At 39.6% G+C, this 22,684-nt stretch overlaps 1 protein-coding gene across 1 annotated transcript in view; it reads left to right on the top strand.

Annotated features, from left to right (window-relative positions):
- Positions 1-3,479: 3,479 nt before the first annotated feature.
- Positions 3,480-22,684, top strand: part of naa15b (N-alpha-acetyltransferase 15, NatA auxiliary subunit b) — a 66,862-nt gene continuing 47,657 nt past the window's right edge. The window contains exon 1 of the mRNA XM_061977104.1: positions 3,480-3,667. Coding sequence (XP_061833088.1) covers positions 3,614-3,667 — 54 coding nt within the window. The 5' untranslated portion in view covers positions 3,480-3,613. The remainder of the gene's footprint in view (positions 3,668-22,684) is intronic.

Genomic DNA, 22,684 nt, shown 5'->3' on the forward strand with positions numbered 1-22,684 from the left:
CAATAGGATAATGTAAACAACACTGCCAGAGCCGCAATGAGTTTATATATTATTTATATATTATTGGCAGAAATAGAGGGCCCCAAAATCAAATTTTGCTTAGGGCCCCATGGAGGCTTGGGCCGGCACTGTATATATTACTATATATAATAAATCATTGAACATTACTGCCATCTAGTGTCTGTTGCCGTCACCTCCCCTGCAAACCTTAACAAGATGACACTTTTACTGTAAATACAAAGCTTTATCACTTGGACTGTTCAACCCCAGGCCACTCTTGTAGCTGAATGTTTTCTACATTTTAAGATTAGGAACCATATATGGCACTCTGGACATCATTCGTTCATTCATTGGTATTATTTATGTTCTTAACTGGGCCACCCCCATATCTTTATAAATGACATGTCATTTGTAAAGACATGCCAGGCTGACAATAGGATAATGTAAACAACACTGCCAGAGCCGCAATGAGTTTATATATTATTTATATATTATTGGCAGAAATAGAGGGCCCCAAAATCAAATTTTGCTTAGGGCCCCATGGAGGCTTGGGCCGGCACTGTATATATTACTATATATAATAAATCATTGAACATTACTGCCATCTAGTGTCTGTTGCCGTCACCTCCCCTGCAAACCTTAACAAGATGACACTTTTACTGTAAATACAAAGCTTTATCACTTGGACTGTTCAACCCCAGGCCACTCTTGTAGCTGAATGTTTTCTACATTTTAAGATTAGGAACCATATATGGCACTCTGGACATCATTCGTTCATTCATTGGTATTATTTATGTTCTTAACTGGGCCACCCACATATCTTTAAAAATGACATGTCATTTGTAAAGACATGCCAGGCTGACAATAGGATAATGTAAACAACACTGCCAGAGCCGCAATGAGTTTATAGTAGGTGTGTGAATGATCAATCAATATTATTGGCAGAAATAGAGGGCCCCAAAATCAAATTTTGCTTAGGGCCCCATGGAGGCTTGGGCCGGCACTGTTACTGTATGTATATATATATATATATATATATATATATAAATGTGTGTGTGTGTATATATATATATATATATATGATATGTGTGTGTATGTTACTCATCAGTTACTCAGTACTTGAGTAGTTTTTTCACAACATACTTTTTACTTTTACTCAAGTAAATATTTGGGTGATTACTCCTTACTTTTACTTGAGTAATAAATCTCTAAAGTAACAGTACTCTTACTTGAGTACAATTTCTGGTTACTCTACCCACCTCTGACCCTATATCATACTTGCCAACCCTCCCGAATTTGCCGGGAGACTCCCGAAATTCAGCGCCTCTCCCGAAAACCTCCGGGGACAATCTCCCGATTTTCAGCCGGAGCTGGAGGCCACACCCCCTCCAGCTCCATGCGACCTGAGTGAGGACAACAGGGTGACAAGAACTAAATCATCCAGACTAGAGATAAATTGTATTATGTTTATCTTACCTAAAAATAAATATATTTATTAATTTAAAAAAAAAAAAAAAAAAAAAAATACATTTTTACTATATTTTGCTAAAAACATCCAAATTAATTGTATTTTTATTTTTATTTTTTTCTGAATCCTTATTACATCCAGTCATAGAAATATACATTAAAATAAACATATTTGAAATAATTAATTTTAAATTATAATTCATTTAAAATGACCATATTTAATTATTAAAATAATTGCTTGTTTATCAACAACTTTAGCATTTTATTCATTACATTTTGAAGCTCTCAGAAGCGAAGTTATGTTATATTCCTTAAGATTTATTTATGCAAGTTTGAAGTATCAATTATCCAAACAGTTTTGTTTGCATATTTTCAGGATGTATATATATATATATATATATATATATATATATATATATATATATATCTGAAATACTTGACTTGGTGAATTCTAGCTGTCAATATACTCCTCCCCTCTTAACCACGCCCCCAACCACGCCCCGCCCCACCTCCCGAAATCGGAGGTCTCAAGGTTGGCAAGTATGCCCTATATGTATGTTATGCCATTGTTTACCCCTCCATCCATCCATTTTCTACCACTTATTCCCTTTGGGGTCGCGGGGGGCGCTGGAGCCTATCTCAGCTACAATCGGGCGGAAGGCGGTGTACACCCTGGACAAGTCGCCACCTCATCGCAGGGCCAACACAGATAGACAGACAACATTCACACTCACATTCACACACTAGGGCCAATTTAGTGTTGCCAATCAACCTATCCCCAGGTGCATGTCTTTGGAGGTGGGAGGAAGCCGGAGTACCCGGAGGGAACCCACGCAGTCACGGGAGGACATGCAAACTCGATCCACACAGAAAGAAATCCCGAGCCCGGGATGGAACCCAAGACTACTCAGGACCTTCGTATTGTGAGGCAGACGCACTAACCCCTCCTCCACCGTGCTGCCCGCCATTGTTTACCATCCATCCATCCATTTTCTACCGCTTATTCCCTTTTGGGGTCGCGGGGGGCGCTGGAGCCTATCTCAGCTACAATCGGGCGGAAGGCGGGGTACACCCTGGACAAGTCGCCGCCTCACCATTGTTTACCAATTTGGTAAATAAATAACCCAAAATGTATATTTTGTTGTTTTCTTACTGTACCGAAAATGAACCGAACCGGACCTCTAAACCGACATTTTTGTGTACCATTACACCCCTAAATTATTCACACTAATTATTGTCTCTAAATCCACCTAAGCATGTTGTGTTTGATGAGGAGCACATTAACTGATGAAATAACATTTTATTAACTAATCAATTCAAATGTGTCTTGTTTTTGCCTTGTCTTGTCCATGCCCTGGATCAGTGGTTCTCAAATGGGGGTACGCGTACCCCTGGGGGTACTTGAAGGTATGCCAAGGGTTACGTGAGATTTTTTTTTAAATGTCTGTCAAAAAGAACTGTGAAAAGAAATGCAACAATGTAATATTTAGTGTTGACAGCTAGATTTTTTGTGGACATGTTCCATAAATATTGATGTTAAAGATTTCTTTTTTTGTGAAGAAATGTTTAGAATTAAGTTCATGAATCCAGATGGATCTCTATTACAATACCCAAAGAGGGCACTTTAAGTTGATGATTACTTCTATGTGTAGAAATCTTTATTCATAATTGAATCACTTGTTTATTTTCCAACAAGTTAATTATTTTTATATCTTTTTTTCCAAATAGTTCAAGAAAGACCACAACAAATGAGCAATATTTTGCACTGTTATACAATTTAATAAATCAGAAACTGATGACGTAGTGCTGTGTTTTACTTCTTTATCTCTTTTTTTCAATCAAAAATGCTTTGCTCTGATTAGGGGGTACTTGAATTAAAAAAATGTTCACAGGGGGTACATCACTGAAAAAAGGTTGAGAACCACTGCCCTGGATGACAACGGTTGACCGCCGCCATTTTGAAACTGTCAGGGTCCCGGAAGAAGAAAACCGAGCAATCGAACGGAGCGACTCGGGCAAGGCAGGCAGGCAGCCAGGCAGGTCACTCGACTCGACTCAGCTCGACTCGTCTTGCCTGTTCGCACTAGCATTAGCTAGCGTTACATGTGCTGAGGTCGAGGGGGAATTGATCCCGTCTGCTGCTAAGATGCCGACAATTACTTTACCACCAAAAGAGAATGCTCTCTTTAAACGGATTTTGGTGAGTCTGCGTCTCGATATATATGATAACTGGTGTCAATGCAGTGGAAGTGCCGAGTTTACGGAACCACCACCGCCGGCAGCGCTCGGGCTGTTAGCACATGAGCTAACAAAATGGCATCATTGAATGGGTTTGCTAGCCAGGCCGTGTCACGGTGCCAAAATGGTTGTTCGTGGCTTTGAGGTGATGGCGGCTGCATATTGGCAGTGCTTTATACAAAACGCTCAAAACGACTGAATACATGTGAAACAACAACAACCACGTTATGTGCCAAACATGGTCGGTTACAAAGAAGCCCATCATGGCTTCCTGCTAACGTTAGCGAGGTGTCGCGTGGTTCGTCTGTTTGGACTGTTAAGGACTCGGTGTAGTGTGGATGATGGAAAGCATGTAAAGCAGCCTCGTATAAACAAGTATTTTCTCCTATATTTTAAAGTAACATGTAAACATTTGCTGCTAAGAAATGTGACGCCTACAGGCTAATCTTAGCAGGCTAGCTAGCTTACTGACTTGAGTTCAATCAATTTGGTAATTTCTCTGTTTTGCGTGGCTTGTTGACTTATGGATTGCTAAAAAAATCGAATCATATCCATTTGCAAATTGAAATGTTGCATGTAAATACGGTTTACAGTTGAGTTCGGTCCGGCATGATTGTGTCAGCAATTCCGTTGCAGCTTTTGGGCCTGCTGTTACTTGCACAGCTAGCAAGCAACCACCCATGACCCCCCTTCCCTTCCCTGGTCCCTGTTTAGACCCATGTGTCTGCTCGGTGCTTGTCAGAGAGGATCCATGTGTTCGTACGACTAAGTCAAGAGAAATAGTTGTGTGTAGTTCAGTTGCATTTGAGAGGGAGCAGAACTACTTTCTAGCATTGTCTCAGTTTTTGCGTCACCGCCCAAGTTTAAAGTTTCCCATCCGATTTTTATTACCGGTATTAATCATCAAACATTCCGATAAAATAAATAAATTATTAAATTCTGGCCCACTCTTGACCTGAGCTCTAATTGTGTTTAATTTCGATGTTAAGTAATAATACTCAATTGAACCATAAACGATTAGAACACAATAGTTGTGTGTAGTTCAGTTGCATTTGGAGCAGTGGTTCTTAACCTTGTTGGAGGTACCGAACCCCACCAGTTTCATATGCGCATACACCGAACCCTTCTTTAGTGGGGGAAAAAAAAAAAAACATTTTCGAACTCAAGACAAAGTTATATGATTTTTTACTGGTGCACAAAATGAACCGTGCATGAACATCACCTTGTTCAATGAACAAAACCAGCACAGTGCATTAACTCACAACAAATTACACACCTGCAAATCAGTTTGACTTCTGCTGTTGCCGTATCCATAATATGCCGATAGGGAGAAGTTTTTATGTACACGGTGAGTTGGGTGTGGCTCGAGCTCCGCGACGGAGGCTCCACCAAACCCCTGAGGCAGACTCACCGAACCCCTAGGGTTCGATCGAACACAGGTTAAGAACCACTGATTTGGAGGGTAAGTTGCACATCAGAGGGAGCAGAACTACTTTCTAGCATTGTCTCAGTTTTTGCGTCACCACCCAAGTTTAAAGTTTCCCATCCGATTTTTATTACCGGTATTAATCATCAAGCATTCCGATAAAATAAATAAATTATTAAATTCTGGCCCACTCTTGACCTGAGCTCTAATTGTGTTTAATTTCGATGTTAAGTAATAATACTCAATTGAACCATAAACAATTAGAACACAATAGTTGTGTGTAGTTCAGTTGCATTTGGAGCAGTGGTTCTTAACCTTGTTGGAGGTACCGAACCCCACCAGTTTCATATGCGCATTCACCGAACCTTCTTTAGTGAAAAATTAAAAAAAAAACAATTTCAAACTCAAGACAAAGTTATATGATTTTTTTTACTGGTGCACAAAATGAACCGTGCATGAACATCACCTTGTTCAAAGAACAAAACCAGCACAGTGCATGAACTCACAACAAATTACACACCCGAAAATCAGTTTGACTTCTGCTGTTGCCGTATCCATAATATGCCGATAGGGAGAAGTTTTTATGTACACGATGAGTTGGGTGTGGCTTGAGCTCCGTGGCGGAGGCTCCACCGAACACCTGAGGCCGACTCACCGAACCCCTTTGGTTCGATCGAACACAGGTTAAGAACCACTGATTTGGAGGTTAAGTTGCACATCAGAGGGGGCAGAACTACTTTCTAGCATTGTCTCAGTTTTTGCGTCACCGCCCAAGTTTAAAGTTCCCCATCCGATTTTTATTACCGGTATTAATCATCAAGCATTCCGATAAAATAAATAAATTATTAAATTCTGGCCCACTCTTGACCTGAGCTCTAATTGTGTTTAATTTCGATGTTAAGTAATAATACTCAATTGAACCATAAACGATTTGAACACACTACTTGTGTGTAGTTCAGTTGCATTTGGAGCAGTGGTTCTTAACCTTGTTGGAGGTACCGAACCCCACCAGTTTCATATGCGCATTCACCAAACCCTTCTTTAGTGAAAAAAAAAATAAAAATAAAAATTTAAACTCAAGACAAAGTTATATGATTTTTTTTACTGGTGCACAAAATGAAACGTGCATGAACATCACCTTGTTCAAAGAACAAAACCAGCACAGTGCATGAACTCGCAACAAATTACACACCTGCAAATCTGTTTGACTTCTGCTGTTGCCGTATCCATAATATGCCGATAGGGAGAAGTTTTTATGTACACGATGAGTTGGGTGTGGCTTGAGCTCCGCGACGGAGGCTCCAGCGAACCCCTGAGGCCGACTCACCGAACCCCTAGGGTTCGATCGAACACAGGTAAAGAACCACTGATTTGGAGGTTAAGTTGCACATCAGAGGGAGCAGAACTACTTTCTAGCATTGTCTCAGTTTTTGCGTCACCACCCAAGTTTAAAGTTTCCCATCCGATTTTTATTACCGGTATCAATCATCAAGCATTCCGATAAAAATAAATAAATGATTAAATTCTGGCCCACTCTTGACCTGAGCTCTATTTGGGGTTTGAACTCACAACCTACCGATCTCAGGGCAGACACTCTAACCACTAGGCCACTGAGTATGTCCACTAGGCCACTGAGTAATCGCCAAGCATTCCGATAAAAATAAATAAATAATTACATTCTGGCCCACTCTTGACCTGAGCTCTAATTGTGTTTAATTTCGATGTTAAGTAATAATGCTCAATTGAACCCTAAACGATTAGAACACAATAGTTGTGTGTAGTTCAGTTGCATTTGGAGGGTAAGTTGCACATCAGAGGGAGCAGAACTACTTTCTAGCATTGTCTCAGTTTGTGCGTCACCACCCAAGTTTAAAGTTTCCCATCCGATTTTTATTACCGGTATTAATCATCAAGCATTCCGATAAAAATAAACAAATAATTAAATTCTGTCCCACTCTTGACCTGAGCTCTAATTGTGTTTAATTTTGATGTTAAGTAATAATGCTCAATTGAACCATAAACGATTAGAACACAACATATACTATTTTCTGCTGAATGCTCTTTTTCATTAAATCTGTTTGCTCTTTTGTAACATTTAGCAGTGCAGTGGAACCTGTCTAAGTCGACACTGACAAACATGGTCGATCGCTTTTGTTGATATCAAATTGCCGTATTTTCTGGACTATAAGGCGCACTTAAAATCTTTTTTTTTCTCAAAACTCGACAGTGCGCTTTATAACCCGGTATAATCAGGTTGTGTTTACCGACCTCGAAGGTATTTTTATTTATTACATGGTGAAATAAGTGTGACCAGTACATAGTAGTCAAACATAAGAAATACATGTAGACTGCAATATGATGGCAGTCACACACAAGAGATACGTGTAGACTGCAATATGACTCAAGTAAACAACACCAACATATGTCCCATTGAAAATACAGAGCATTACACACGGCGCTCAAAAATCTATCAAAATATTTTAGTACGACTTTGGTAAGCTATGAAGCCGCACCACTTGATGGATTGTACTGTGCTTCAACATACGAGTATTATTATGGTGTGTGTGTATGAGGTAAGACATATTATCTGGCGTTTTGTTTCGCAATATTATGCAAAAGCAACTTTTCTTACCTTCTAGTACCCTCTGTTCTGTATTTGGGATCTGCATAAGTCCTGAAAAATTGCGCGCGTCCGCCTTTGTAGTCCGTGGCAACACCGTAGTCGATTAGCTTCTTTTTTTTCTCTATCTTCTTGTTATGGGACATTAATCCTCCGCTGTTGCCATTTCTAATGTAAAGTTCTTACTTATATCCGTCAGTAAACTCGCCATGAAAACGCTAAAAGATACCGGTATAGTGAGTTTACATTATTCACCCAAGGAACTTTAATTATTAGAGACGGACGTTTTTCACGGGACACGTTTCCAGCATTATTGCACCAGTGAGCCACGGATGAGGAGATGCTGCTCCGTTATTGATTTCAGTAAAGTCTGAATGTCATTAAAACAGTTAGCTACACTTCTTCCACCCCCGTCCTTGCACACTACACTGGTACAACAAAGATGACGTGGAGAAGACGCCGAAGGTGAGCCACGTAAATAAGACCGCCCACAAAACAGCGCATCCTGTAGTGACTGTCAGAAAGCTTGAAGATGATCTGTAAAACATAATCTATGCAACATTTACCCAAATAACCACCATTACATGTTACGTAGACCACAAGGAAGTGTTTACAATTTAGGAGAGAAAAAAAAAGTGACTCCTTTAACGCTTTGTATATGAAAAAAGATCGAAAATTGACCACCGGCAGTGCGCCTTATAATCCGCTGCGCCCTATGGGCCGGAAAATATGGCAAATGCTAAAAGGTCTTTTTGTTGACATGTCGTAGTATTGTTAACTTCATCATTATCGCTAAGCAGCGTGAAACCACAACTTTGACATAACTGCTGTCTCATTACACAGCATTAAAATATACGCAAAATGACTGTTTACACTGCAGGGCAAAGTGTCCCATAATCAGATTTTTTCCAAATCAGATTTTTTTTTCGCAGACTGTTCACACTGCAAGTAAAATGTGATCTTTACTAGACTCCAGTATAAACACGCACAGGCCCCAATGTGGCATGTGCAGTCCAATAAAGTGAATACAAAGGAAGTTGACCAGATTCCAAAAATAAACAAGGAATTAGCTAATACCACTACAAAATAAGATAAAAGTTGCCACACCTTTAAAACTTGTTTTTTATGCATATATTGTTATATAATGTATGCATAAATATATATAGTGTAATTTATTTGGGAAGGTTACAATCTTTTTATGGCTGTTAAGTAGAGGAGGCACGGTCTTCAGCATGAATTTACTTTATTGCTTTATTTTTATCATTCAGCTCACATTCAGGTCTCATTTCCGTTTAGACTGAAGTCACATTTGAAGAGAACATATTGCAATCGGATTCAGATAACCTCCTGATGTCGCCTGTATCTGATGCAAAGAAAATCAGATGTGACGCACTTTGGAGCATTAAGCGTCACTTTAAAGGCAGAAAAATTTGATTTGATGTGCAGTGAAAACAGTGCCAATGACTTTTTGTCCAATGCAAAGTTAGATAAAGAAAAACCTGGCAATATAAATTTGGATTCTACCACATCAACAAAAATGCACCTACTGTAGTACTTCAACTCACAAGCTTTATTGATTCTATAACACTTTGAAATTAACATTGCCCCATCCAAAAAAAACAACAACCCAAAAAAACACTGAACTATTAACACATAACATGCATTTGAAAAAAAATACTTTTAGATAAGAAAATACAAACAAATGTACTACAAACTACAGTTGTTTTATGAAATAGTAATGTACCGTATTTTTCGGAGTATAAGTCGCACCGGAGTATAAGTCGCACCTGCCGAAAATGCATAATAAAGAAGGAAAAAAACATATATAAATCGCACTGGAGCCCGGCCAAACTATGGAAAAAAAACTGCGACTTATAGTCCGAAAAATACGGTACATTTTTTATTTTGGAGAGTGGACTTCTACGGCATCTCCTTCAAGTTGCTTCTCTGTCAAACATACCATCAGCAGCTTCTTTGTATTTTAATTGATAAATGTCCATTGTTTGGATATAATTTTAACATCCCTGGCTGGTGTTTGACAATCTCTACGGCAAGTAGCAGTGGGCGGGTGTTGCTTGCAACTTAAAGCATAACAATTAGCTGAGAGACAGGTAAACATACTCGTAAATGCAGTTACAACTGCATGAAAAGGAGGGATGTCATTGATTTTATATGTCTAATTTTCATAATTGACCATGGCATATGACCAAAAAACAGGAAAGGCAAGTTTATTAATGGAGCACAATTTTTATGCAGGGCAGTTCAAAGTGCTTTACTGGTGCATCCAATTACAAGTAGGCAAATAGAATCATAAATACAAATAAAATCATTCATAGACAATAAAGAATGAATTAGATGAAAAGCAAAGTATGCAGATAAAAGAAGAGTGATCATGCTTTCATGTAGGGATATAATGGTAAACGGTATAATGATACACCGCGATAAACTTCCAGACGGTTAGTAATACTGTCTAATTTTTTAATTACAGAAAAAACGTCATTAATGCATTTTAGGCAACACTGCTTACTTCCTGAAAACAAAGTCGGGTGCATGCGCACTAGCATCGTTTGGTTTGAAAACCATGGCGGACAAACTACACAATCTTTGCTCAGGAGATTTCCCCTCTGAATAAACAGAACCAAGAGCTTGGTTTAACATCATTTTCCCTCGCTTCTCGGCGTGCGTTTAAGAGTGCACTGCTGTTTTTAGATGGAGACAGGTGTGGACAATACTGGCGACAGACGCACTTGTCCCACACTAAAAGTATACAGCGGAGGAGAAAACTATGTATTTGATGTTGCTTTCATAAAAGCCGCCACGGCCATCTTAAATATTGTGTATAAGGTAAGACATATTATCTGGCGTTTTGTTTCACAATATTATGCAAAAGCAACTTTTCTTACCTTCTGGTACCTGCTGATCTGTATTTGGAATCTGCAAAAGTCCTGAAAAACTGCGCACGTCCGCCTTTGTAGTCCGTGAAACGCCGTAGTCAATAAGCTTCTTTTTCTCTATCTTCTTGTTATGGGACATTCATCTTCTGATATTGCCATTTCTAATATGAAGTAGTGTAAAGTTCTTATTTATACCTGCTGGAATACATTAAAATATGTCCACAGCGTAGACATGCTGGCTCTGCTCCAGACAACCCAATACGTATAGCTTATGTCATCACAACATCCAATTTCGTTAGCGCTGTTAGTACGTCGTTTTTCGGTGGCCAAATTTTCAGGGTTTTACTAGTCAATAGTGCGCAAGTAATACATTATACAAATCCATTCACACTAACTACCTGCTGGTGCTAAAGTGTATGTCCATGTGTTATGATGTTCATCTTTCCCATGGTCTTGAACACATGTTGGCGGAGAATAAGGAAGTGTTGTTGTGTCTCTGGGGAGTGAAATACATAGACGGATGTGTGTGCACAAAGGAAGTACTTGTTGGAATTTGGCTCGTGGTTAGCATAAGTTTGGCGATAAAAGCTAAAAAGAGCGTCGGACGTTGTCTTCTTCTGGATGCTACAATACCTTACAGTGTTGGCGCTAGGAATTTTCAAAATGGGGTTCCAGGGACGCCATCAAGTCATAAAAATGGGGTCCCACAGTACATTTTTGGGGTCCCACTTTGTTGTAACCGTTTGGAAAACAAATGATAAATGTATGCATTATCCTGTTATATCTCACATTCTATATTGTGTTTTGGAAAAAAGTTGTCATTAACGTTACTTAATTCATAAAATAAATAAAAATACAAAAGAAAACACATTTTTATGCATATGTAAATTTATTCAGTATAAACATTCATTCACTTTCTTATTTCCTTCATGGATCTAAACTTTACCGCTGCCGGTAGTTTTTTGTATATTTTTATTTAGTAAGTTGTAGCTATATTTATTTCAGTTTAAAAGTGTAAAAAGTTTTTTGCTTCGGTCATGAAATTATGACAACCGTGTGCTCGAGTCTACATCAACTTCAGATCTATCCATCAATTCTAAGTTGTTGTTTTTTTTCATGTTTTTTTGTTGGTTTGTTTTCTGCCCTTTTTGTCAAAGAAAACTGTTGTTTTTTTTATGGCAAACACACAAAATATGCAAAATCTTCCACAAAAAATATTTTTCAAAGTGGAATATTTGATGTGAAGTAATCAGAGCCTTGGATAGGTCAATAATTCATAAAAACATTGACTTTGATTCAATATTTTTTGAGCAATGACAGTTTTAAAGAAAAAAAACAGCTTTGTTTTAGTAGTCAACATTGCGACTTTTTATAAATTACATTTCAACTGTAAGCTTTTTTATTCCACTTTTGTTAAGTTTTTTTTTTATTCTAATTGTATATTTAGAATATGCCGTGACACCCCTGCTGTAGATAATACAAATTTAAATCTGATAAGTCTATCGATAAAAAGCAGAGCCTGGCGACACAAGCACGTTTATCATAACGCACAGTCAGCATCTCTGCTTCAGTGATGACGTCACTGTCAGTGATGCAAGCGACACTTGCTAACTTGCCAGCCACTCCTTGCACATTAACACTTCAAAATGCACATATTTGCCCTGTTTGTTGACCTGCAAAGTATGTTTTTGGGGTGGAGGAGTCTGGTCGGGTGCTGCTTGAAGCTAACAGCTAAGCTTGAAGCTAACAGCTAGCCTGTCTTCATCCTCGAACTATGTCGATCCAGTGGTAGATAAAAGTGAAGTTTCTATGGACTCACAAAGACTAAAACAAGTCATTTACTGGAGTCTTGGCACAGGATGAAGTTAAAAAGGTTGACTTTACACTCACCTTAGTGTTTACCATGAAGTCTTTCTTTTGACATCCCCCCGCGGTAAAGTTGTCCGAGCGCAAACTGAGGCAGTATTTGTGATTGATAAAACTTTTGGCGAATAAAAATTTAAGAAATTGTACCGGAAAGTTAATTACCGTATTTTCCGCACTATAAGGCGCACCGGATTATTAGCCGCACCTTCTATGAATTACATATTTCATAATTTTGTCCACCAATAAGCCGCCCCGGACTATAAGCCGCGCCTACGCTGCGCTAAAGTGAATGTCAAAAAAACGCTGCGCTAAAGTGAATGTCAAAAAAACAGTCAGATAGTTCAGTCAAACTTTAATAATATATTGAAAACCAGCGTTCTAACAACTCTGTCCCAAAATGTACAAATGTGCAATCACAAACATAGTAAAATTCAAAATGGTGTAGAGCAATAGCAACATAATGTTGCTCGAATGTTAATGTCACAACACACAAAATAAACATAGCGCTCACTTTCTGAAGTTATTCTTCATTCGTACCGGTAAATCCTTCGAATTCTTCGTCTTCGGTGTCCGAATTGAAAAGTTGCGCAAGCGTGGGTTCCAAAATGGCCGGCTCCGTCTCTTCGAAGTCATCGGAGTCAGTGTCGCTGTTGTTGTCCAGTAGTTCTGTGAATCCTGCCTTCCGGAAAGCTCGGACCACAGTTGTGACCGAAATATCTGCCCAGGCATTTACGATCCACTGGCAAATGTTGGCGTATGTCGTCCGGCGCTGTCTGCCCGTCTTAGTGAAGGTGTGTTCGCCTTCGGTCATCCATTGTTCCCACGCCGTTCGCAGTCGTGATTTGAATGCCCTGTTGACACCAATATCCAGCGGTTGGAGTTCTTTGGTTAATCCACCCGGAATGACGGCGAGTGTTGTATTTGTGTGCTTCACTTGTTTTTTGACACCATCTGTGATGTGGGCGCGCATAGAGTCGTATATCAACATGGACGGAGCTGCGTGAAAAAAGCCACCCGGCCTCTTCGCGTAAACTTCCCTTAACCACTCGCTCATCTTTTCTTCATCCATCCATCCCTTCGAGTTAGCTTTTATGATGACGCCGGCTGGAAAGGTCTCTTTTGGCAAGGTCTTCCTTTTGAATATCACCATGGGAGGAAGTTTCTGGCCATTAGCATGGCAAGCTAGAACCACAGTGAAGGACGACTTCTCATTCCCTGTGGTGCGAATATTCACCGTACGTGCTCCCGTTGTATCAACAGTGCGGTTCACAGGAATATCAAAAGTCAGTGGAACCTCGTCCATGTTGATAATGTTCTCTGGCCGGATCTTTTTTTCCGCTATCTTCTTTTTACAATATGCACGGAAAGTAGCCAGCTTTTCTTTAAAGTCGTTAGGCAGTTGCTGTGAAATAGTGGTCCGTGTGCGGATGGAGAGATTGCGTCTTTTCATAAACCGGAAACACCAAGAAGCACCACCTTTAAAATCATCCAGGTGAAGTTCGCTTGCTAGCGTTGTTGCCTTCATTCGAATAGTGATGGTGCTGACACTTCTGCTTGCTGCTCTCTGCTCAACAACCCACTGTTCGAGTTCGTCCTCCAACTGTTGCCATCGTGCTTTGTTCCCTCGGAAACTCTGTTTTGTCTTCTTTACCTGGCGCAGGTCATCTTCTTGCTTCCTCCACCTACGCACCATTGATTCATTTATGTTATATTCTCTTGCTGCTGCTCTATTTCCGTGTTCTTCGGCATGACTTATTGCCTTAAGTTTAAATTCTGCGTTATAAGCGTGTCGTTTAGTAGGAGCCATTTTGTAGTCTGGTCTTTACAGATGTAGACACACAAAGGAAATGAAACGAAATATCCGCGCGCTTCTTTTTCTTCCGGGGGCGGGCGGTAGCGCTTCCTGTTCTATGGGGGCGGGTGCTTACCTTGGCGGTTGCTTGCGTAGAAGAAGAAGCGCTTCCTGTTCTACCGGGAAAAAAGATGGCGGCTGTTTACCGAAGTTGCGAGATCGAAACTTTATGAAAATGAATCGTAATAAAGCGCACCGGGTTATAAGGCGCACTGTTAGCTTTTGAGAAAATTTGTGGTTTTTAGGTGCGCCTTATAGTGCCGAAAATACGGTACTTGGAAGACGACCAATAAAAACGCAATAAACGGGGACGGAAATATGACCCGGCAAATATAAACAAAACAAGTCACCGACGGAAAGCGATAATCGATAAGTCCTAGTAATAAATATTGTAATTGTTGGTCCAATCCACTGTATTTTTGTTGTCGATTTTCATTAAAGAAACTGAAAGCTTAGTTGTTGTTGTTGTTGTTGTGCAGGAAAGCCAAGTGCTTTATTTGACACGGATGACCACATTATAGCGTCTTTTGTAGTGCTGCACAATTAATACAATTTTAATCGTGATAACGATTTTGGCCGCTACGATTAAATGAGGGTGATCGCCGGCGATATTCAATGCTTATTTTTTATTTGTTTTTAATCTATTAATCTATAAAATTAATCTATATATATTAACTTTTAAAAAGCTGGCTCCGCTGAATATCAATTAAAGCACTTTCACAACCAACAGTCAGCCAACCGAAGGACAGTGTACTAATGTGAGAGCAAGTGAGAGAGTGACTGACAGTTGATCAACTGGCTGCCTGTAGTTCCCGAAAATATTCGGAAAAATAAATTCATTATTACATTGGTGCCCTTCTCTCCCGCAGAGTGACCCACATTTTATCCCCCCGGAATATGCTCGCTCACCTCACCGTTCTCTAGGCATCCTCCAGCTCGTTCCTGTAAACCTGGAAATGGCCCCGTGCATATAAACCAACAAACGGCACAAGTTGCACAGCAAAGCTGCGTTGGTGTGCACATTTAAACAAATTGAGTTGTGGTCACAGGTTAAAAACACTTTCCTTCTTTTCTCAACAGCCATCGTTTGTTTGCCCGTGACATGAAGCTAATATTTCAAATACAGTTATGGTTTTTCACAGAGCGGGGTGCCCGCCTCCGTTGCAAAGCCCCAACGTACAGACTAGCATAACATCAGGTGCACGAGGGACCCCGTATCCATCCACCTCTCAAAAACACGCATAAATAATATATATAATAACGTTTTATTTGGCAAAGACATGTTCTATATATACTATGTTCCTTGGACTATGTGCCTTTTGTGCATAGGCTTATTTGTTCACTTGTTTGCACACTTATGATCGCACTCTGCAATAGCATATTTATTTTTAGTTACCTCTTTGCCTTTTGTGAATTTTATTTTATAACTGATTATTTTTTGTTAAGTTTAATTTTGAAATTAAAGCCCAGTTCACATTCTGTTTGTTTAAAATAGAAAGGGCAATAAAATGTTTTACATAACATAGTAAATAATTATGATTTCAATGTTGATAAAAATAATGGTGATCATTATTTTGGCCATAATCGTGCAGCTTTAGTCTTCGGTGCTATTTGTTAGTATCAAGAAACTATCCTTAACAATATTAATAAATTAGATGAATAAATCTCTCGTAGGCTGAACAGCGCATACTGAATCTTGATATCGCTAGCATACATTGCTGAACAACAGGGACATCCATAGCTAAAAGAGACTAAATGGGAACTTCACACCATAAAAACAACTGCAGAAAATGAATTGTTGATGAGACTAATATTAGTTATAAAAATTTATAAAAGTTTATGATAGCATGCAAAAGTATGCATGAAAACACTCCTACAGACGATAAACATGGGACGGTTTAATAAGTAAGAATTGGTTTAGTTAAACTGAGAAACTTACAAACGTTGCTTGGAGTGATAAATGAAGAATCCTTTCGAGCAAAAACGCTATAACGCTTATTTCTTGTTTACGGCATCACAAAAGGAAGTACATGTTCAACCCGCAATGCCTGTAGTGAGCGTACTTGTCTAAAAGATGGCGCCATAGCACAAACAATAACACAATTTCAGTCCTCTGCTTGGGTTTAATGCAAAGTATTGAACACAAAACATTACGGGGCATTAGCGGGAAGAACATCCATGAATTTGATATACATTTATCTTTTTTGTTCGGAATAAACCAGAAATGATAAAGCAAGATTCGTTTCATGAAGCCACTCGCGCTTTGGGAATACAGGAAAGAGGAAGTGCCACTGAGCAATGAGAGGGACACGCTAACAGCAGAATCAGTTAACAGTATTGACTGAGCAATGGGAGGGACACGCTAACAGCCAATCACGTGATAGTATCAACTACACCTTTCCAGCTGTTCGGCTCCCAGTCCCAGACCGTAGTCGAGGAGTGCAGGGGAGACGTCCCCTCCAGGGCCGATGTTTTTGACGGGGGTAACACGCTTCACTTCACCTGACAATGGGTCTGTTAAGCTCCGCTTTCGGGTCAGAATGACGAGGCCGCCGACTTGTGACAATTTGGTCGCTTTAGTTTTATTTCTGCCGGACACATTCGCAAGTCACCACTGCTGCTGCATGCTACCGCTCGCTTTTCTACCTCTTCCACTCACTCACCCAACATTGGAATTTTGCCTATCGTTCACAATTGCTTTCTAACATATAAAAATTGTTTTGTTCTTGGTAGCTAGCAATGCAGCTAATGGGAGCAATCAATTCTACCTCTAAATCACTTTAAAATGCATTCCCAAAACCGCCAACAATACTTAATTTACGTTCGGTAACCTGTATAATAACCTAACTGTAGCGACATTGTTATTGTGAGAGCAAACACTGAGGAACTCTTTTTCTAGCGTATAAACACATTGGTGTGCTACGGTATTAGCTGTAGTAGCTATTCACGGCAAGAGATAAGCTAGCTTCTACGCCAGCACAAAATGTGTTTGAGTTTAATGCACAGCACAATGCGATAAGACACCAATCTGTATTGACTAAAAAACATGAACAATCATATTTACAGTAGGGCTGCAACAACTAATTGATTAAATCGATTAAAATCCATTATAAAAATAGTTGGCGATTAATTTAGTCATCGATTCGTTGGATCTATGCGCATGCGCTGAGGCAATTTTTTATTATTTTTTATTTTTTAATTTTTTTTATTTTTTATAAACCTTTATTTATAAACTGCAACATGTACAAACAGCTGAGAAACAATAATCAAAATAAGTATGGTGCCAGTATGCTGTTTTTTTCTTCTCAATAAAGTACTGGAAAGGATAGAAATGTAGTTTGTCTCTTTTATCCGATTATTGATCGAATAATTTAAGCAACAATCGACAAATTAATCGATTATCAAAGTAATCGTTAGTTGCAGCCCTAATTTACAGTATCTGTAAAGTATTAGCCTGCATTTCATGTTTTGTTTGTACACAGCTTGCACTGTAGTGTACGGTGTTGTGCTGCATGTATCATTATCAGTGGTGTAGTGACTCACTCCACAGACCGTTGTCCGTGTGGTCAAGCTGAGTGGGGACGTTTCCAATTGACATAGCATAGCTTGGCTTAAAAGTTCCAGATTTGCAGCGTGACCTTGTCGCACTCTCGGCTTCCATTTGCTCCAGAGTTTTGGCCTACTTCTTCTTCAGTAGTTCATCCTCCATATTAGGGCTGGGCGATATGGCATTTTTTAAATATCTCGATATTTTTAGGCCATATCGCGATACACGATATATATCTCGATATTTTGCTTTAGCTTTGAATGAACACTTGATGCATATAATCACAGCAGTATGATGATTCTATGTGTCTACATTAGGGATGATACTCGAAACCGGTTTTCCCGGTTGTTCAATAAGAAAAAAACCCAGTCCTCGGACTCGAATCCCTTTTTAAGAACCGGTACCCGTTATCAAGACCACTATAGTAAAGAAAAAGAGTTGGTTCTTTATTCGAATCCCTGGTAACGAATACCGTCCCGACCAGAAATGCTCTGTGTGACATCACAAGAAATGACGTCACATAGCTCAGTCATTAGGCGCAAATAGCGAAAGCAGGAAAACAATGGACCGGAAAAAGCGCTCCAAGGTGTAATAAAGTTCAAAACAAAAGGTATAATCCAATGAATAACTTTACTGAGAGATTTCAGCAGGGTACAAACACATGACGAACACTTTTACGACCAACCGGAAACATAGCAACCAGGCTAGCAACGCACCTCCTTTACGGCAGCTGTCGCAACGTTCTTAAAGCAACCGCAGCACATACATATATATACAACATATATGACATGATCTCCCTTTTTTTAACTTTCTTTCCTTGTAAACAAAACAAAATCACACTGTATATGTGTTGTCTGTCTAATTATAAATAATGCAGACGAGGCGTGTTGGCTGAGTTCTTGACGTTTACATTCACAGCGACTTTCACAGCGACATGCAACAACACTTTTTGGGGCTACCGCGCATGCTCATCACTCTCGTTGCATGCTGGGTAGTGTAGTTGTTATTTTCCCTAGCTCATAACATCACATCCCCCTATAAAGAAATAATGTTAACTCAATAAAGTGTATTTCTTTTTTTAGCTTTAACTTTTCATTTTTTAGCATTGTAACCACATTTGCAAATAACTTTTCTCTTCATAGAATTTTCTTTCAATAAAGAAATAAAGTGCAAAAATGTCAAAGCATCATAACAAACAGTTACCGTATTTTCCGCACCATAAGGCGCCCTGGGTTATAAGCCGCGCCTTCAATGAACGGCATATTTCAAAACTTTGTCCACCTATAAGCCGCCCCGTGTTGTAAGCCGCATCTAACTGCGCTAAAGGAATGTCAAAAAAACAGTCAGATGGGTCAGTCAAACTTTAATAATATATTAAAAACCAGCGTTCTAACAACTCTGTTCACTCCCAAAATGTACGCAAATGTGCAATCACAAACATAGTAAAATTCAAAATAGTGCAGAGCAATAGCAACATAATGTTGCTCGAACGTTAATGTCACAACACACAAAATAAACATAACGCTCACTTTCTGAAGTTATTCTTCATTCATAAATCCCTCTAATTATTCTCCTTCGGTGTCCGAATTGAAAAGTTGGGCGAATGTGGGATCCAAAATGGCCGGCTCCGTCTCGTCGAAGTAATCGGAGTCAGTGTCGCTGTTGTCCAGCAGTTCTGTGAATCCTGCCTTCCGGAAAGCTCGGACCACAGTTGTGACCGAAATATCTGCCCAGGCATTTACGATCCACTGGCAGATGTTGGCGTATGTCGTCCGGCGCTGTCTCCCTGTCTTGGTGAACGTCACGTGTGTTCGCCTTCTGTCATCCACTGTTCCCACGCAGTTAGCAGTCTAGCTTCGAATGCCCTGTTGACACCAATATCTAGCGGCTGGAGGTCTTTTGTCAATCCACCCGGAATGACGGCGAGTAAGCGTGTCTCTTAATGTGATGTTATGAGCTAGCAAATATAACAACTACACTACCCAGCATGCAACGATAGTGACGAGCATGCGCGGTAGCCCTGAGAAGCGTTGTTGTATGTGCTGGCAGTTAGAATGTGGTTATGAGCACGCTGTGAGTAAACGTTGAGAACTCAGTTAACACGCCTCGTCTGCATTATTTATAATTAGACAGACAACACACTTAATAGGAGCCATTTTGGGGTCTTTACATAAACACACAAATGGAAATGAAACGTCACATATCCCAGCATGCACCGCGCGCTTCTTCTACGGGGAAAAAAGATGGCGGCTGTTTACCGTAGTTGCGAGACCTAAACTTTATGAAAATTAATAGTAATATTAACCCATATATAAGGCGCACCGGATTATAAGGCGCACTGTCAGCTTTTGAGAAAATTTGTGGTTTTTAGGTGCGCCTTATAGTGCGGAAAATACGGTATGTCAAATAGCAGCAGAATTGCACTTTTTGGAGAGCTGTATTATTTTCAGTTTTATGCCCAAGGGACTGATTTTATTTAACACTATATTATTATTTATACACTTATAGTGATCACAGAGACAGGTTGTTTTTGTGTTACTGTGTATATTTGTTTTTCTGAAAAATCCCACTTAATATACTTTGGGTAACAACAGTCAATATTTATTTATTTTATTTTATTTTTTTAGGGGGGTAACAGTCAATATTTATTTATTTATTAGATTTTATTTTTTTCTTAAATAATAAAAGTGAGCTTTTGTTAAACCAAATATTGTGTTTTTTTTCCAAATACAACAACCTATCTGGACTCGATAAGAGAATCGACAAGGAATCGGTTCGATAAGAGGATTCGATAATAGGCTCAAACTCGATAATTTCTTATCAAACATCATCCCTAGTCTACATTAAAACATTCTTGTTCATACTGCATTAATATAGGCTACTTTTAAACTTTCATGCAGAGAGAGAAATCACAACTAAGTCAATTTAGCAAAACTGTATTTATTAAACAGTTATTAAGCAGTGGCACAAACATTCATGTAATTTCCAAAACAGAAAGTGCAAGATTGTCAGAGACATTTTAAAACAAGCTATAAGTGCACTTTTGTGAATGATGTCACTAAGATGACATATCAAAACAACACTAAATTAAAGTGCACTTTTTGTACAGAACGCCATTACAATAGTTTAAAACAAATAAAGCGCACTTTTGTGCATGATGACACATAAGATATTTCAATAAGTGTCACATAAAAATGAGCTGCGTATCAAATAGTATATGTCCTACGGTGTTGATGTGGAAATAGTTGCTTCGGCATTTAGTTGGTGTGGCACCGAACGGAGATGTTGACATGTAAAGACATTTTCCCGCTTGAAGCCAACCCACCGTCAGACGATGGGCCCCGTGCTGTTTTTCTTGGGAATTATTCCTCCATTTGTTACCAGATTCGCACCTTCTTTCTCTCGTATTACCACTCAAACCACACCGTTACCTGTTAGCATCACAGCTAACGTTACCATGTCGCTCTGTCTGCTCCGCGGGAGCGTGTGACGTTGCTCACGTGACAGTATGTGACGTATGTAAAAAGGTGCGCTTGGTTTAAGTGTCTGTGAGAAGGAGAGACAGGAAAGAGTGAGAAACTTCTGCAGTTTAATGCCCCGCAGCTAAAAGCAACTGCGTGAGAACGTATACTCGAATATCACGATATAGTAATTTTCTATATCGCACAGAGACAACCCTGCGATATATCGAGTATATCGATATATCGCCCAGCCCTACTCCATATATTAGGTTTCAAAAAGATAAGGTTGTGAATCCTCGTTTATCCAAAAATAGTCGTCTTTGTTGTCTTATACCAAGTCTGCCATGATTAGAAAACAGGGAGTAGGAACATATTTGTTGCGGTAAGTCGGAAGAACGCTGCTACGGAAAAGGAAATAAATGCGCCGAAGAACTAGTTTCGGCTGTGCATAAAATGACCAAAACACGGTAAATATTGTACATATTACATATTTTTTTGATCGCGTCTGTTACTACATTATATAGAGTAGGGGTGCTCACACTTTTTCTGCAGGCGAGCTACTTTTCAATTGACCAAGTCGAGGGGATCTACCTCATTCATATATATCATTTATATTCATTTATTTATGAAAGAGACGTTTTTGTTAATAAGTTAAAGGTGTTTAATGATAATAAAAGCATGTTTATCAATCAATCAATCAATCAATCAATCAATCAATCTTTATTTATATAGCCCTAAATCACAAGTGTCTCAAAGGGCTGCACAAGCCGCAACGACATCCTCGGTACAAAGCCCACATAAGGGCAAGGAAAAACTCACCCCAGTGGGACGTCGATGTGAATGACTATGAGAAACCTTGGAGAGGACCGCATATGTGGGTAACCCCCCCCCTAGGGGAGACCGAAAGCAATGGATGTCGAGTGGGTCTGACATAATATTGTGAGAGTCCAGTCCATAGTGGATCCAACATAATAGTAAGAGTCCAGTCCATAGTGGGGCCAGCAGGACACCATCCCGAGCGGAGACGGGTCAGCAGCGCAGAGATGTTCTCAGCCGATGCACAGGCGAGCGGTCCACCCCGGGTCCCGACTCTGGACAGCCAGCACTTCATCCATGGCCACCGGACCTGTGCCCCCCCCCTCAAGGAAAAGGGGAGCAGAGGAGAAAAGAAAAGAAACGGCAGATCAACTGGTCTAACAGGGGGGCTATTTAAAGGCTAGAGTATACAAATGAGTTTTAAGATGGGACTTAAATGCTTCTACTGAGGTAGCATCTCTAATTGTTACCGGGAGGGCATTCCATAGTACTGGAGC

Source organism: Nerophis lumbriciformis, linkage group LG16 (assembly GCF_033978685.3).
Source record: "Nerophis lumbriciformis linkage group LG16, RoL_Nlum_v2.1, whole genome shotgun sequence".
Taxonomy (NCBI): Eukaryota; Metazoa; Chordata; class Actinopteri; order Syngnathiformes; family Syngnathidae; genus Nerophis; species Nerophis lumbriciformis.